Below are 15057 nucleotides of genomic sequence, written 5' to 3' on the forward strand. Positions count from 1 at the left end.
CCATCCCATCCCATCCCATCCCATCCCATCCCATCCCATCCCATCCCCATGGGCTCCACCCCCCAGCTTGGTGCTGTGCTGTGGGCAGACAGAAAGGGAGAGCACAGCACTGCACCTGGGTTTTCTGCTGCAAAATCCCAATGCCAGCCCATGCAAGGCCTGCAGATGAGCTCAGCTTCCTCAGCCAGCAGAGCAGAGCAGAGCCTGTGTCTGCCCGGGTCCTGGCTGTGACTCATCTGCAGCAGCAACCTGACAGCTCCAGAAATGCCATTTTTGACGTCACCTCATTGTTAAGAGCCAGCTAGGGGAGGATGAGGAGGAACAAAAATACACCAATACATCAGCACTCCTCAGTTCACATTGGCTCTCCGTCCTGCCACTGGGGTGAGGGCACACTTCTGCGCTACGAATGCGATCGGAGCACGTACTCCTTCCCCCTGCAGCACTGTGCTTTCACTTCCCCATCCAAAGCTTCCCTCTGCTCCTTGCATGAGTGCCCACACCAATCTGCACATCCCCCGTTCATGCAATTCTAAACCCTTGGAAATTCAGCTGATTCCCCGGAAATTGCCTTCTGGGAGCGCGGTGCAGGATGCAGAGCTGCAGGCAGTGGCTGCTTCTCTCCCAGACATTTCCCCACGTAACAGCCACATCTCTCCTTCCTTTTTATTTAATTTCCCGAGCAGCATCGGTTACAGATGGAAGAAATCATAATCAGCATTTTAATTGCGGCGCACAGCTTGACTCTTATTAATATTCTGCAAACAAGGAGCTTTGGTGGAGCTGCATCGCTGCCTCCTGCCCGCGCCCCGAGCTCGGAGCACGCCCATCCACGCCCCATGTGGCCGTCCCCAATCCTGAGCTATAACCCTAATTTGCCAGCAAATTACCCTTCTTTTTTACTTTTTTTCCTGGCAAATGGAGCACAATCCCAAGTTGCCATTTGCAACCTGTTCCGAAGGGGTGGGCGGCCCATAGGGAAACCCAGCGTTGCGGTGCGCTGCTGTCGCCGGATGGTCCCCGCCGGAGCACCCTTGGCTGCACGCTCCTTTGTACAACCTAATAATTTCATTATTTTTCTTAAATAGGAACTGATTAGCTCATTAAGAGTAAACTAATTTTCTTTGGAAATCGGCAGCCATCTAATTAATTGGCATCCATATTTAGCCGAACATAATTAAGGTAACCTAGATACTGCGCATCTACTCAGGGTCTGATTTGCTGCCATCTTTCCTTCTTTTTTTTTTTTTAATATAAATTTTATTTTTACATTTCTGCCCTCTGTTCTCACCAGAAATCTTCCCCAGAAAAGTGCTCTGCTTTGTGCTGCGAGCGCCAATGTGTTTGCATACGCTGGGCCATATGTTCCTTTGCACACCAGAAATCCAGCTCCTTGCAACCAAAAGCCTTTGAGTGCTCATCAGGGAACAAACAATGTGCAGAGCCCTGGGACATTCCCAGGTGGGAACCTGGGGCTCAGAGAAGCTGCAGTCGAGGAACTGGGAAAGAAATCCCACGTCTTTTTTGGGGAGCACCTCCTTCCTCCATCCTGGGAGGAAGACCTTGGGTGATGGGCAAGAGGGAGCCACAGAGTTACAGGAAAAATGGGATTTTGGGGTGTAAAGAAATTCCAGAAACACTGGAAGTGGCATGTCTGCCTTCCTCCTTTCTTCTTTTCCTTCTCCTTCATCCTCTTCTTTTCCTTCTTCCTTCTTCTTCTCCTTCCTCTTCTCCTTCTTTTCCTTCTTCTTCTGGTGGAGAATGGGTTTAATTGTGCTGTTAGAGCTGAGAGCCTTTTTGCATCGTCTGGGTTTGGAATCAAAGCACACACCGTAGGAGGAGGCTTTGTTTCCATGCAGGGAGCCAGAATCCAGGGTTGCTGCTCACGGCAGAGCTGCTGCTTGCAGTCTGTGCCGCTCCCTTAGCCGTGTCCCCACTGTGTCCATCCCTCGTGCTGAGCTCTGAATGGCCCCACAGCAACCCTGGATACTTCTGCAGCACCCATGACCCAAACCATAAGGAAGAGCTTGGTGGGGAGGGACCGTCCCCGCAGCCCCCGGGAGCAGTCCTGCCATGTCCCCCATCCTGCCCCCACCCCATCCCCATCCTAAACCCATCCCATCCCCAGCCACAGTGGCAGCTGTTGAGCGGAGCAGCAGGCAGTGTGCCCAGGGCAGCGCTCTGCCGTTGTTGGCTTGGGGACCTGGTGGCATCACTGCGAGGACAGCTGCTCGTGGTGGCCGGGCAGGGAAGGGGATGCTCAGCATGAGGACGCTCTGCTTGCTCCTGAGGGCTTTCTGCAGGGGAAAATACATTATTTTCTGTATTTCTTTTCGATACGAAGCGATGTCCTGAAGGGTTTTTCTCAAGACTTGGGACTGTCCTCTGGTTTGTACCGTTCTTCGGTTTTCTGTGGATTTTTCCAGACCTGATTTTGGTCTGAAGGAAATATCTCCTTGTAACCTCGAGAGGGGAAAGGAAGGAAGGGAGCAGGCCGGGCGGGTGGCAGCGCTGTCCCAGCTCTGCTGCACGCACTGCCCCGAGAGCGGCGGGGGAGGCGGCGGGGGGGGAGCCGACCTGCACACAACTGCCTGCACCCTCTGCCGGCTGAAATAGAAACCCCGTGCTGGGTGCCCAGCAATCACGGGTTTGGTTATAGTGCCCATCATCCCATTAAACGGGAGCGTTGCTTGGGTTTTTGTCTCTTTAATTAACAAGCTCGATCCCAGCTGCTGCTTGTATGCTGCAGACAAACACTGCTGCAGCAAAGATGTGACTCTGAACCGGTGCAAAGAGCTGTCAGAGCTCCTATGTGCCCTACTTTGTCCTTTAGGACTCACAGGGCTCTGGGTCTGCTGGGTCTGGAGAAGGAGTTGTTACCCAAAATATGGATTACGGATGTGCTGCAGCAAGGCTGGGCAGGAGATGGATGTTTATGGCCCATAAAAGTATTTATATCCACAGAGGGGGAGTGACTGATATTTCAGCCTTCATCCTGGCAAAAGTGCTAAGCAGCAATGCTGGTTTCTTCTCCTGCTCCTCTTTGCATGGCTTGGCTGCAAATGAAAGAGCTGGCAGCGCTGGGTGGTGCTGGGGATGCTGTGCACCTGGTAACCGCAGTGAGAGTGGGGGGACTGGGGAGCATGGGAGAGGATGGGGGAGGAAGGAGGAGGATGGAGGAGGATGTTAGAGGATGGGGGAGGATGGAGGAGGATGGAAGAGGATGGCGAAGGGTGAGAAGGATGAAGGAGGACGGGGGAGGATGGACCCCAAAGTGGTACTGGTTACCATGGCCCTGGCCATGCTGGGACCAGGCTGCTGGTGCACAGCTGCTGGAGGCTGCACACACGCCCTGGCAGAAGGGAGAAGGAAAAGCCTCAAGGCATCTGTATTCATTCAGCTGCTGGATGGAAACATCTCCAAGAGCGGCATCCCCCCATGCACACATGGGAAAAGCCTTTGGGGAAACGATGTGTGCAAACACTCAGCACAAACGCTGCCTCCCAGCGCAGTGCCATCAGCAGCAGAGCCCTAGCTGCCCAGCGACCTGTCCTCTCCTTGCCCCAATAACCCTTGCTGCAGATGAGCCGCCCTGCGGTGCTTGCAGCTCCCTGAGCCCCCAGCTCTGGAGCTGGCAGCACACCGCTTCCCATGGTTGCTCTGGGTCCCTGCCAAGGATTTGTCCCATTTCTGCCTTGCTTGTGCTGGCTCAGGTGGAACTGGTTCCTAATGGAATTCGGGTCAGCTGTGGTGACCTTTGCGTGTACTGAAATCAGCCCCAGGTCAGCAAAATCTGTGGGATTTTTCTCCTTTGGTTCTCAAAGAGGAGAGACCTCCTCTAAAGAAGACAGCAGCAAACGTATTTACTCTTAATCTCAGCCACTAGAGACTTGTGTGTACTCAAGGATTTCCAAGGAAACCTTGCAAATCCCTGTGGCTCAGGCAGCCCTCCCCTGATCCCCCAAAGCAGCACGAGAGTGGGGAGTGCGGGGGGAGGTGAAAATTCCCCTTGTCCTGGGGCTGGAAGCAGAGCCTCAGTGAGGAGGAAGGATTTTCCCATTGGGATGGCAGTCCCTGTCCTGTGGCCATGTGTCCATCCTGGGGCCATGCGTCCATCCTGGGGTTGTGTGCACATCCTGGAGCCGTGTGTCCATCCTGGAGCTGTGTGTCCATCCTGGGGCCGTGTGTCCATTCCTCTCGGGGCTTTGCATGCCCCTGGTCTATCTGAACCATTCCTCGAAGCAGGAATTGTTTATTGCCCCTTCTCTCCATGAGCGTCACACAAACACTTCTCCATGCAAGGCTCCTTCCAACCCCTGCTGTGAAAAACACCGAAGTGCTGAAGCCTGGAGGCAGAGCCCGGTATTAAGGAGCCACTATTTGGGTCACTGAGCTTTGGGCAGCATGGGGCCAGGGATCCATCCAGCCTCAGCACAGGATTAGGATTCACTGCGCTTTAGCGCCGATAAGGTGCCTTCGGGAGAGGCTGCCTGGGAAGCTCTGCCCTGAATCCCTGATTTTATAATTATTGTTCTCTTTTTGTCACTGTCGTTGCTGCTTCCACTCCCCCTGAGGCTCCTTCCCCTCTTTGAGGTGCCCTGGGCATGGGAACCGGCCCTCTGCTGCTCCGCATATTCACTTGGTCTTAATTAAAAGTCCTGACTCCTTGCACAGAAACCATCACCAGCAACCAGCCCTGCTCTGTCCTCCTGGAAGCTTAATGTACTCTGACAAAAACCCATCAAATCTACTTTGCAAAGGAAATTACTCAGCTGGTTGCTCAGAATTAAAGGGATTGCATATTAACTAAAAGCTCCGTCCTGGAATTCAGCAGCTGCTGCATGCATCCCTGCTCCAGACACTGCGTTAATCATGTCCTGCAAATGGGGAAATGAGGGGAAGCAGGGTAATGCGAGCTGTGCAGGGAGGTGATGTCTGCCGTTGCGCTTCATGTAATAACCCATAAAGCCGTGCTGTGCATCCCATTAATTCCCAGGAGATGGCAGGAGGGAGGGGGCTGCAGGCTCGGCGCTAACGAAGCACAGCCATGGCCACATCCCCTCCAACCCCATGCTCCACCTCAGCTGTTGGGTCCCAGTGCAGAGATCCCGGGGGTTCCCTGATGTCTGGAGGACCCAGACCCCCCCCCCCCATGCAGTTCTGGTGTGGTGGGCAGCGCCCCAGTGCCTGGTTTTGCCGCAGAGTACAATGAAACTTTGTAATGCATGAGTGGAGCCTTTCCTATGGGATGCTGCTGTGTGTGCAGTTGTTGGGATGTAGGTGAAGGGAAGTGGAGGGGGACACGGCTGCAGCAGCTGCGTGGTGAGGAGCAGCCTGGTGCATCCCCATGCCCGTGTGGACACCTTGAGCTGTTGGTATCTTGTTGATTTCCTCTTAAAAACTGTGAATTTCAGGGATTTTCACATCTGAGGCCCAGTGGTTGGCGTTGCACCTGAATGCAAATTGAAATGCTTGTTTTTGTGCCTGCTGAAGCGAGCTGCAGGGCTGGGGTTTGCCCATTTGGGGAAGTGCACACACTTCATTTTCCCTCGTGTTTCCCAGTGCCTCGTGCAATGGTTTTCTGCACCACCATGCTGCAAGTGGGCAGTACCACTGGCTGACGGGCTGATGAGCAGCCCCGCTTTGCCATGCAATTAGCTGGCTGTGTCTTCCTGGGAGCAAATTAATTCAAATAGACCCTCCTGGCAGCAGTGGTGCAAGAGCGAGCTGCTGGGCCTGATCCAGCCGCTCAGAGCACTCCTGGCCATGGCCCTGAGCTGTGGATCCTTAAAATGCAGCATGTTATCCTGCCCACGCTCCTTTGTTCGTGTTAAATGAAGCCAGGAGCTCGATACTCCGAAAGGTCAGAGCAGGAAGGGCTATGAAATATTTAGTGGCTGTGTCGCGCTGACCTACTTATCCTGCACACTCCGAAGCTCACCACCACCTCCTGGGTGCCAGGGGTGCAGAAAGGGCCAGAATGGGATGTAGAAAGTCTGTGGGGTCCTGGTGCAGCTGCAAGAGCATTTGATTCTATGGTTCTGTGATTCTTTGGCTCTATGATTCTATGGTTTTGTGATTTTTTGGCTCTGTGATTCTGTAGTTCTATAGTTCTTTGGTGCTATGATTCTATGATTCTGTGGTTCTTTGGCTCTATGGTTCTCTGGTTCTGTGATTCTTTGGCTCTGTGATTCTACAGCTCTGTGGTTCTTTGGCACTATGACTCTATGGTTCTATGATTCTTTGGCTCCATGGTTCTCTGGTTCTGTGATTCTTTGGCTCCGTGATTCTACGGCTCTGTGGTTCTTAGGGTCTATGATTCTATGGTTCTATGACTCATTGTCTCTTTAACTCTATGACTGTTTGATTCTATGTTTCTATGACTATGGCTCTATGATTCTATGTTTCTACGATTCTTTGGCTCTATGATTCTATGGTTCTATGACTCTACAATTCTATGGTTCTATGGCTCTATGATTCTATAGTTCTATGACTCTGACTATGGCTCTGACTCTATGACTCTATGGTTCTATGACTCTGTGACTCTATGATTCTATGGTTCTATGGCTCCATTGTTCTACAGTTCTATGACTCATTGACTCTTTGACTCTATGATTCTATAGTTCTATGACTCTATGGTTCTATGATTCTGTGACTTTGACTCTATGCCTCCTTGACTCTATGACTCTGTTGTTCTATGACTCTCTGATTCTGGCAGCGGTGCATAGGGTTTGTAGGATGAACCTGCAGTGGGAACCAGCATCAGCGTGTACCAGGAGCCGTGTGCTGTTTTCTGCTGCAGCTTCCCTCGCCCAGCTGACAAGCACTGACCATCCCAAAGGTCTTGAAGGGTTTCCATCCGTGTGAAAGGAGCGCATCAAATGGCCCGCGGTAGCTGTTGCGTTATTAGCATCATTAAGCAAGAGAGTTCATGTTCCCAAAGTCATAGGGGATTTGATAAGTGGAGTATGCACATGGACACATGGACCTCATTTGAGATTGCTTGCGAAGTTGGGGAGGAAAATACCATCTGTTTCCTAATTCACCCCATGGTTGATCTGCCCAGGGTTAAGGTCGGTGCCTCTCCACTCCCAGCTACTTGCCTGTGGTTTCGGGTGGTCGTACAGAGATTTCTTAGCAAGATCCCCCACTGGTGGTGCGGGAGCTCATGTGGAACAGCCCTGTGTTTGCAAAAACCTCTTCCCCTGGTGATTCAGCTGAGCCAGTCTTGGAAAGAACATCCTGGGGTGCTAGGGGCTGTCTCCTGCCAGGGCTCCAGCCTTAAAAAGATAGAACTGTTTTACTAAATTTTGTATCTCTGTATACTGTTTTAATCACAGACAGGCCGGATCGAGCCAAACTATCCCAAAGTCTGCGGCCACCAGGGCAATGTGCTCGACATCAAGTGGAACCCCTTCATTGAGAACATCATTGCATCATGCTCCGAGGACACGTCGGTGAGCAGGGCCAGCTCTGTGCACCCCAATGCTGATGGTTCAGCAAGCGGAGAGTGGGCAGTGGAGGCAGATGTGGGGCAATAGGAAAACTGTGCGAATGCTGTATGGCAAACTGTGCACATCTGCAGCTTGTGTGCCAACAGTGCAGGGGCTGCTGCCAGTGACCAGCCCCTCCACTGTCCCCAGTACCATGTGGCATTGAGTGCTGCTCTTTCTGTGTCCCCGCACAGCTGTGCACAGTGATGGCTTTTTGCAAGCCCAACAGCAGTGCTATTATTAATCCTTCCTGCTAGCGGAGACCGCAGGGCTGTGACTACTCTCGTGTCCTGGTGCATGCAGCAGCGCAAGCCAAGGGCAGCTCTGCCACTGGGGGACACTGAATCAGGTCATCTGTATCAGCTGACATCTGCCTCCCTCTTATTTGCTGGGTGTGCACAAGTCCATCCCAAAGAGTGTATTGGAAAGAAAAAAGGCTCTTCAAGGGATCTGGGCAGAGCTTGGCCCATTCTGCCCAGCAGAAGCCGGGCTTTGAGGTGACCCAGTTTTTGGCAACTCACAAATCTGCTGTGTTTTGCTGAATGCTGTCACCCAACGACTCATCCTTTCCTTCAGCTCCATATATTGGCATTTTTTGGTAGCTGTGAACTTGTCAAGGATGCTTTTCAACGGGGAAGAAATGCAGATCATGGCCATGAATCATGGGGAGCTATCTCCCACCTTAGATGATAACTTCTATACACTGCTGTGGGGAAATAGAAGGTTGGAGGGGTTCGTGAGCCATCACCACCGGTAACCTGGGAAATCAGGTCCTCTGGGGGAGTTGCCCTCCTGCTGGGGGCACAACCCACACAGCGTGTGTCCTGTGCAGGTGCGGATATGGGAAATCCCAGAGGGAGGCCTGAAGAGGAACATGACGGAGGCAGTGCTGGAGCTCTACGGGCACAGCCGGCGCGTCGGCTTGGTTGAGTGGCACCCCACCACCAACAACATCCTCTTCAGTGCCGGCTATGACTACAAGGTGAGCCCAGGGGACCTCATGCAGGCAGCTCCTGGTGTCCAAAATGCAACCATGTACTATGCCTTGCACCCTCCTGTAGGCATTGGTTTGGTTTTGCAGAAGTGGTGACTCCAGAAACGTGGGCTAAGGGCTCTGGAAGCGATGAGCAAGTGGTTTCAGCCCCCAGATGAATTTTAGGGTGGCCCAAAATGCAGCCTCATCCCCTCCACAGGTCCTCATCTGGAACCTGGACATCGGGGAACCTGTCAAGATGATCGACTGCCACACAGATGTCATCCTCTGCATGTCCTTCAACACGGACGGCAGCCTGCTGGCCACCTCCTGCAAGGACAAGAAGCTGCGAGTGGTGGAGCCGCGCTCCGGCCGGGTGCTGCAGGTGTGGGGTCTGCGAATGGGGGCACAGGGAGGGGCCCCAGAATCACATCACAGCCCTTTGAGTGGGACACAATAGAAGCTAAGGGCAGACAGCAATAGGAAAGGAAGTAGGAAGGCGGGTGGTTTGGGGGAAGGCGGTGGTTTCCTGGTGGTGCTCAGCTCCTGCCCCATCCTGCAGGAAGCCAGCTGCAAGAACCACCGTGTCAACCGCGTGGTCTTCCTGGGTAGCACGAAGCGGCTGCTCACCACCGGGGTCTCGCGCTGGAACACACGGCAGATCGCGCTCTGGGACCAGGTTGGTGGCCAGGACTCCCTCTCAGCATCCTTTGGGTACCACAGCAAAAGACGGCCCCAAAATGCCCATATCGGGGGGCTGGGAGAGCCCTGCCTGTGGCAAACCTCACTGGGAACACCCTGCTCTGCAGTCCTGGGTGGGAACCAGGGCACCTCCAACCTCCAGCACCATGTTGGAAGGTGATGGGCTTATCCCAGTGCAAAGCAAACCCTGTGACACCTCCGCCGCTGTGCAGTTAAATGCAATATTTCCCATTGTGCAGGAAGACCTCTCCATGCCCCTCATTGAGGAGGAGATCGACGGGCTCTCAGGGCTGCTCTTTCCTTTCTACGATGCAGACACGCACATGCTGTACTTGGCCGGCAAGGTTCGTGGGCTCGGCACCGGCATGGCAATGCATGGTGCTGGTGCTGCAAACACCAGAACAAATCCCCTCCATGACATTTTGCAAGGATGGGGCCAGGGGACGTTAGCATGGTCTGTGCTCAGTGCAGCACTAATCCTGCTCTTCTCACTCCAGGGCGATGGCAACATTCGGTACTACGAGATTGGCTCGGAGAAGCCCTACCTGAGCTACCTGATGGAGTTCCGCTCCCCGGCCCCACAGAAAGGACTGGGTAAGGATGGCAGCTTGCCCTGTGCTGCTGAGTGCCTAATGAAATAACGCTGGTAGATGCGTTCTGCAAAGCAGCTGTGTGGGTGGGTTGGATGCCATGGGGCAGCTGACAGAGGGTTAATCCGAAGCGTCCCATCTCTGTGTCTCCTTCCCCTGATGCTGAGCCTGGGTCCCTACCAGGAGCACTCACTCGTTCCTGGGGTATTTCCTCAATCAAAGCCGCTTGTCCTTTTCCCACTGTCCCTGTCTGCCCCATTGGGATGCATTCAGCAGCATGTGGGTCTCATGATGATGTGACCCACAGGCTTTCAGGGTCCTGGGTGGCTGGGTCTCGGTGTTTGCAGCACTGGTGGTTATTACTGGGGGGCTCATTTCACACACCATTCACAGGGGTGATGCCGAAGCATGGTCTGGACGTGTCAGCCTGCGAGGTCTTCCGCTTCTACAAGCTGGTCACCCTGAAGGGGCTCATCGAGCCCATCTCCATGATTGTGCCAAGGAGGGTGAGTGCCTTGGGGGTGGGCATCCAGTGGGTGGGTCTCCTATAACCTCCTTTGGTCCAGCCTCGGACCTTCCAATAGTAACATTTCCAACACATGCAGTTTGCAGTGGGTGGATTTCTACCCGTGGGTAAGATGGGGACATCTTTAGAAGATGCATTTCTGCACACTTCTGCCCTCGGCGGCTGCTTTGTGCTGCACGGATGCTCAGCATCCATTAGTCCTCAGCCAACTGCTGCAGCCCAGAGCAGAACTCAGGGCCCTTTGGGAACTTCCCAGCTCTCTTGTCACCCTGATGGGCGACATTCATTCATTCTGCCTGCTGTGGACCAAATGCATCCTGTGGCCTCCACGGCGTGGCGCCGGGCAGAGACAAAGGTGAAAGTCTCGTACAGCCCCACGCAGCCCTGGGATCACTGCCTAGCAGGGCATGAGCTCAGAGCAGAGCCCTGGGATGCTTTTTCTCTGGTTTGACTCAGAGCAGCAAACACCAGTTTGTCGTTTTTCCTGGATGCTGCCACGTGGCCGCATTATCGCACGCTGACAGAGGGAGGGAGCAGCTGCATTGTACGGATGGGATCGGGAGAGCCTTGATGGAGCTCGGTGCTTTTATTTCCCTGTTCTGTAGTCGGAGACGTACCAAGAGGACATTTACCCCATGACCCCGGGCACGGAGCCAGCCCTCACGCCAGACGAGTGGCTGAGCGGGGTGAACAGAGGTAAAGCCATGACCCACAGCCACATGGGTGTCCATGGCTCTGTCCTGGCTGTGGGGGGAGCCCCAAAAGCAGCCCTCGCTCAGCCCCTGCTCTGCCCCCAGACCCCATCCTGATGTCGCTGAAGGAGGGCTACAAGAGAACGTCCAAAATCGTCTTCAAGGCGCCGGTGAGAGAGAAGAAGAGCGTGGTGGTGAACGGCATCGACCTGCTGGAGAACGTACCGCCCCGCACCGAGAACGAGGTGAGGAACACCGTGCTGTTAGCGTGGCCCCAGAGCGGTCCTTTTGGGTTGCTCTGGGGTGTTTTGGGGAGTAAGGTTTGTCTGCAGCCCAACCAGCTGCTGTGCTCAGGCTCTCTGCTCTGAGTCCCAAAACAACAGTGCATTCCCCGCAGCTTGGGGCATCCTGCTTTAAACCTGGTGGGTGCACCCAAAGGAGCAGCGCGACGCTCCTGATTTTTCTTTTAATTAAATCCTCCTGGAGCAACATGGAGGAAGCTGGCTTTCTTGCAGAGCGCATGCACAGGGTGGGGAAATCCAATCCTAGCACGCAGGAAGCATGCAGCTGCTGTCACATTGCAAGTGCAGCAGGGTTGCAAAGCAGCAGGGTTGCAAAAGCAGGAGCCCCACTGCAGCTCCGCTCCCGTCTCCTTGCAGCTCCTTCGGATGTTCTTCCGGCAGCAGGACGAGATCCGGCGGCTGAAGGACGAGCTCTCGCAGAAAGACATTCGGATCCGCCAGCTACAGCTGGAGCTGAAGAATTTACGCAACAGCCCGAAGAATAATTAACTTCCAGGGACGTTTTATAAATAAACTCTCTTTGTTTATACTCGCTCTTTAATTTTATTGTATCCACTTACACAGAATACGAGCCAGAAGTCAAGTGACCTGCCAAGAGCCCACTGCTAACTGGAAACACGTCCTCGTCGCCTCGTCTCGTGCTCAACGCGGCCGTGCTGCAGCTCCGGCACGAAGGGGAGCTGGGTGCCCCGGCAGCCCCGGAGCTGGCAGGAAGGCACCGTGGCTCCTTGCTATTAATTTTTTTCCTATGCAAAATGTGACAGCGATGCCCGCGGCTGCTAAACTGGAATTCTGTTGGCGCGGTGCGGGAGCTGCAAACCGTGTTTTTGTGCGTGCGCCCGCGCACCCACACGCAGCATTTCCTTTAAAAGAAATAAAAATATTGAGACCAGTAGGGCTGGATGTCCTAACCAGAGAGGGATCTCCGCTCCTTCCCCTCCACAGAGGGACCTGACCTCCTCCTTCACTCCCAGACAAGTGCGGGTGCCCGGGCAGGGGCGTGAGGGCACAGCACAGACGTGTACAAACACAGGTTGTGAATTAGGCCTTTAGCGCACAGAACGACACCAAATATTGCTAGTTCCTCTTGTTTTCACTAAATCAAGTCGCTGAGCCGCCTAGCACTACCTGTGCCGTGGTTTTTCCCATTAATTTACGTTGTGCCCTGTACCCGACGCTTCCTCGTCTTTACGTTCCATGTGCTGCCCTCGCCTATTATTTATGCTATCACGGACTAGTGACAAAATAAAATGTTTTCAAGATAGCAAAACCTTGCTGGCTGTTTCTTTCTTCAAATAACAAGTGACCAAAAGCCCTGGGCATGGGTCCCAAAGGGCTTTTCTTTGTAGGGATGAGAAATTCAACCCATCCTCATCCCACCCCTTCCCCGGTGCTGTCCTGGTTCTCCACAGGGTAATCCACACCAGTGTCCTTACCCAAACGCAGTGCGCTAGCATTTCATTAAATCACCTTTTGCAGGGGAAAACGGATCGTTTCTCCCAGGCCCCTGGAATCCACGTGAAATGAGCCCAATTATGGTTGCAGGTGGGGATGATTAATGAGGCCCTCAGCATATCCGCACACATCAGCACAAACCCAGCAGGTTTGAAGCCTGCACTGAGGGGGTGGGGGGATGTGGGTGCCTGCCCTATCCCCCCCTGCCCAAGCTCCCCTTGGCCCCATTAAAGCCCCATAGATGGACAAGCCCCAGTGCTGCAGTTTCTAGGGCGAACCCTGGGTGAGGCTATCACTGCTCCTGTGCCTGCACCTTTTCCTCCAGCTCCCTTCTCCCGGCAACAGCTTGAGTTCTTCCTGACATCTCCTCTCGCACCATCTGGGCGCTATTTAAAGCAGAAAGGCCCATTTTGGGGAACTTGAGCCATCCGGTTTTAGCACCGAGCTCCCTGTGCTGCTCCAACCTTATGGCTCAGCATAAGGACTAGCCCAGTCTCCCCTTGTCCCTGCAGTCTGGGGCCGTGAGACTGCTTCTGTGCTGGGCTGCATCACAGCTGCCTGCTCTGTGCTGCTTTTAGGGGTGGGGGAGAGTGGGGGTAGGTGTTTCAGAGCTTCTGGGCAGCTTGCAGTGTTTTACCAGGGTCCAAATCAGACCCATGACTCTAAGCTCCCAGCTATTCTTTCCATTTCTCTTGCAAGCATTACAATTTGCTTAAATCCTGATGATGCTCCCTTGCTTGCTGGGATGCACAGCACCTCCAGGACCTTTTTGCAGCCTCAGCAATTCCAAAACACCTGATTTAGCTGCAGGATTTTCCAGGCTGTCTCCACACAAATCCGGGCGGAGGCCTCACCCTTCACTCACGCTGCTGCTGGCGACCACCTCCTGATGGCACAGCTTCAGGGACAGTGGGTTTGAAGGAGAAAGGATGACAGAATTCAGCTGCCAGCAGCCCCTTCCCAGCCCAGCCCTAGCCAGGGATGTTTCCTTCCTGCTCTGCTCTCCCCATCCACGCTCAGCCTTATCACCCTGACCTACTTTCTGCTTCCTGGAGGTTGTGCTCTGTCGGAGGCAAATGCTTGGCTTGGCCACGTGCTACTTCCCATCCTTTGCATTATTGGTTCCAGTGTCTTTGGAGCGAGCACCTGCTGGAAAGGATCTCCGGTGATTAAACCCCGTTAATTTACAGACGATGTAAGAACTGCTTTTTGAAAGCAAAAATCGAGCAAATTAAGAAAAGAAGCCCCCGTGTTTTTGTCAGTTAACTCCGTGGAGTTTCCCCATCAGTGGTGCTAGTGACCCCTCCCTTCCCCACCGCCCCGAGGCTCCGTGCCTGCAGCCGCACACTCAGGGGCTGCCCTTGGGAGCTCAGCTTTCTCATAGCTAAAAAGAAAGAAAAACTCCACGTTTTTAAAACGATGCACTGCTGCTTTTTGACCCAAAGCAAGATCCCCTGTGAGGAGGCTTTCAAACAGAGCCAGGGCTCAGCATGGGAACATTCCATCCCCTGCACTACAGCCCAGCAGCACTGAGCTTCTGAGCACAGCTTGGGCAGCATCGCAGCTGAATTAGCAGTTACAGCAAAGGTGCTCTAGGAACACATTAGAAGTAAAGGTGGTTGTTTTCTCACAGGAGGGATGTTCGGGTTCGAAGTCCTTGGCTGGTTCTCCCTCTGCTGATGCTTCCATTCTCCGTGTGCGTTTTGCACTGGTGAAGCCTCCAATCGTAACAGAAAAACAGAAACTCCAAACAGAAGATGGTTAAAGCCTCGCCGGAAATTCTCCACCGGGTTTTTGTTGGCTCTGGGAAGAAGGAGCGAAACCAGCAGTGTCAACAAACAACTGATAGCAGAAGAGTAGCACGGTGCCATTCTTCAGCCCAAATTCTCAGGGGAGAAAGTGGGAATGGCCAAGCTAAAGAAAACAGGCATTTGAAGGAGCTGAACCCTTGTGTTATTTATTTCTACTTTTTCTTGGGCTTTCCTGCTGAACTGTTACCAAATACCGGGCTCTGGGCGATTCTTTCTCCCCCATGTGGAGGCTGCAAGTTGGTAAGTATCACCTGGGAAAACAAGCCCTTGGTATGCAGCATGCCAATGCCATACTTCCAGAAATGATTAGGAAATCAGCCACATTAAGCGAACCTCGGTTTCGCTCTCAGTGATGGCAGCAAAGTCTTGCAGCTTCCCCTTTTCAGCACCCAGGTGCAACCGAAATCCCACTTCCTCCTACCTGCAGAGTTCATGTTTCAGCAGTGCTAAACCACGCACAGGACTCTGCTTCAGCAGGCAGGCAGCAGGCAGCAGCCCTGGGTAGCACGGGCT

The 15057-nt window shown here is 53.6% G+C and overlaps 1 protein-coding gene across 1 annotated transcript in view; it reads left to right on the top strand.

The window, feature by feature from the left end:
• The window catches only part of CORO2B (coronin 2B), a 27666-nt gene extending 15496 nt beyond the window's left edge, over window positions 1–12170 (top strand). The window contains exons 5-14 of the mRNA XM_021407696.1: window positions 7341–7457; window positions 8326–8475; window positions 8687–8851; window positions 9029–9145; window positions 9408–9512; window positions 9666–9762; window positions 10152–10264; window positions 10890–10980; window positions 11082–11221; window positions 11636–12170. Coding sequence (XP_021263371.1) covers window positions 7341–7457; window positions 8326–8475; window positions 8687–8851; window positions 9029–9145; window positions 9408–9512; window positions 9666–9762; window positions 10152–10264; window positions 10890–10980; window positions 11082–11221; window positions 11636–11767 — 1227 coding nt within the window. The 3' untranslated portion in view covers window positions 11768–12170. The remainder of the gene's footprint in view (window positions 1–7340; window positions 7458–8325; window positions 8476–8686; window positions 8852–9028; window positions 9146–9407; window positions 9513–9665; window positions 9763–10151; window positions 10265–10889; window positions 10981–11081; window positions 11222–11635) is intronic.

This window comes from Numida meleagris, chromosome 9, assembly GCF_002078875.1.
Source record: "Numida meleagris isolate 19003 breed g44 Domestic line chromosome 9, NumMel1.0, whole genome shotgun sequence".
NCBI classification, from domain to species: domain Eukaryota; kingdom Metazoa; phylum Chordata; class Aves; order Galliformes; family Numididae; genus Numida; species Numida meleagris.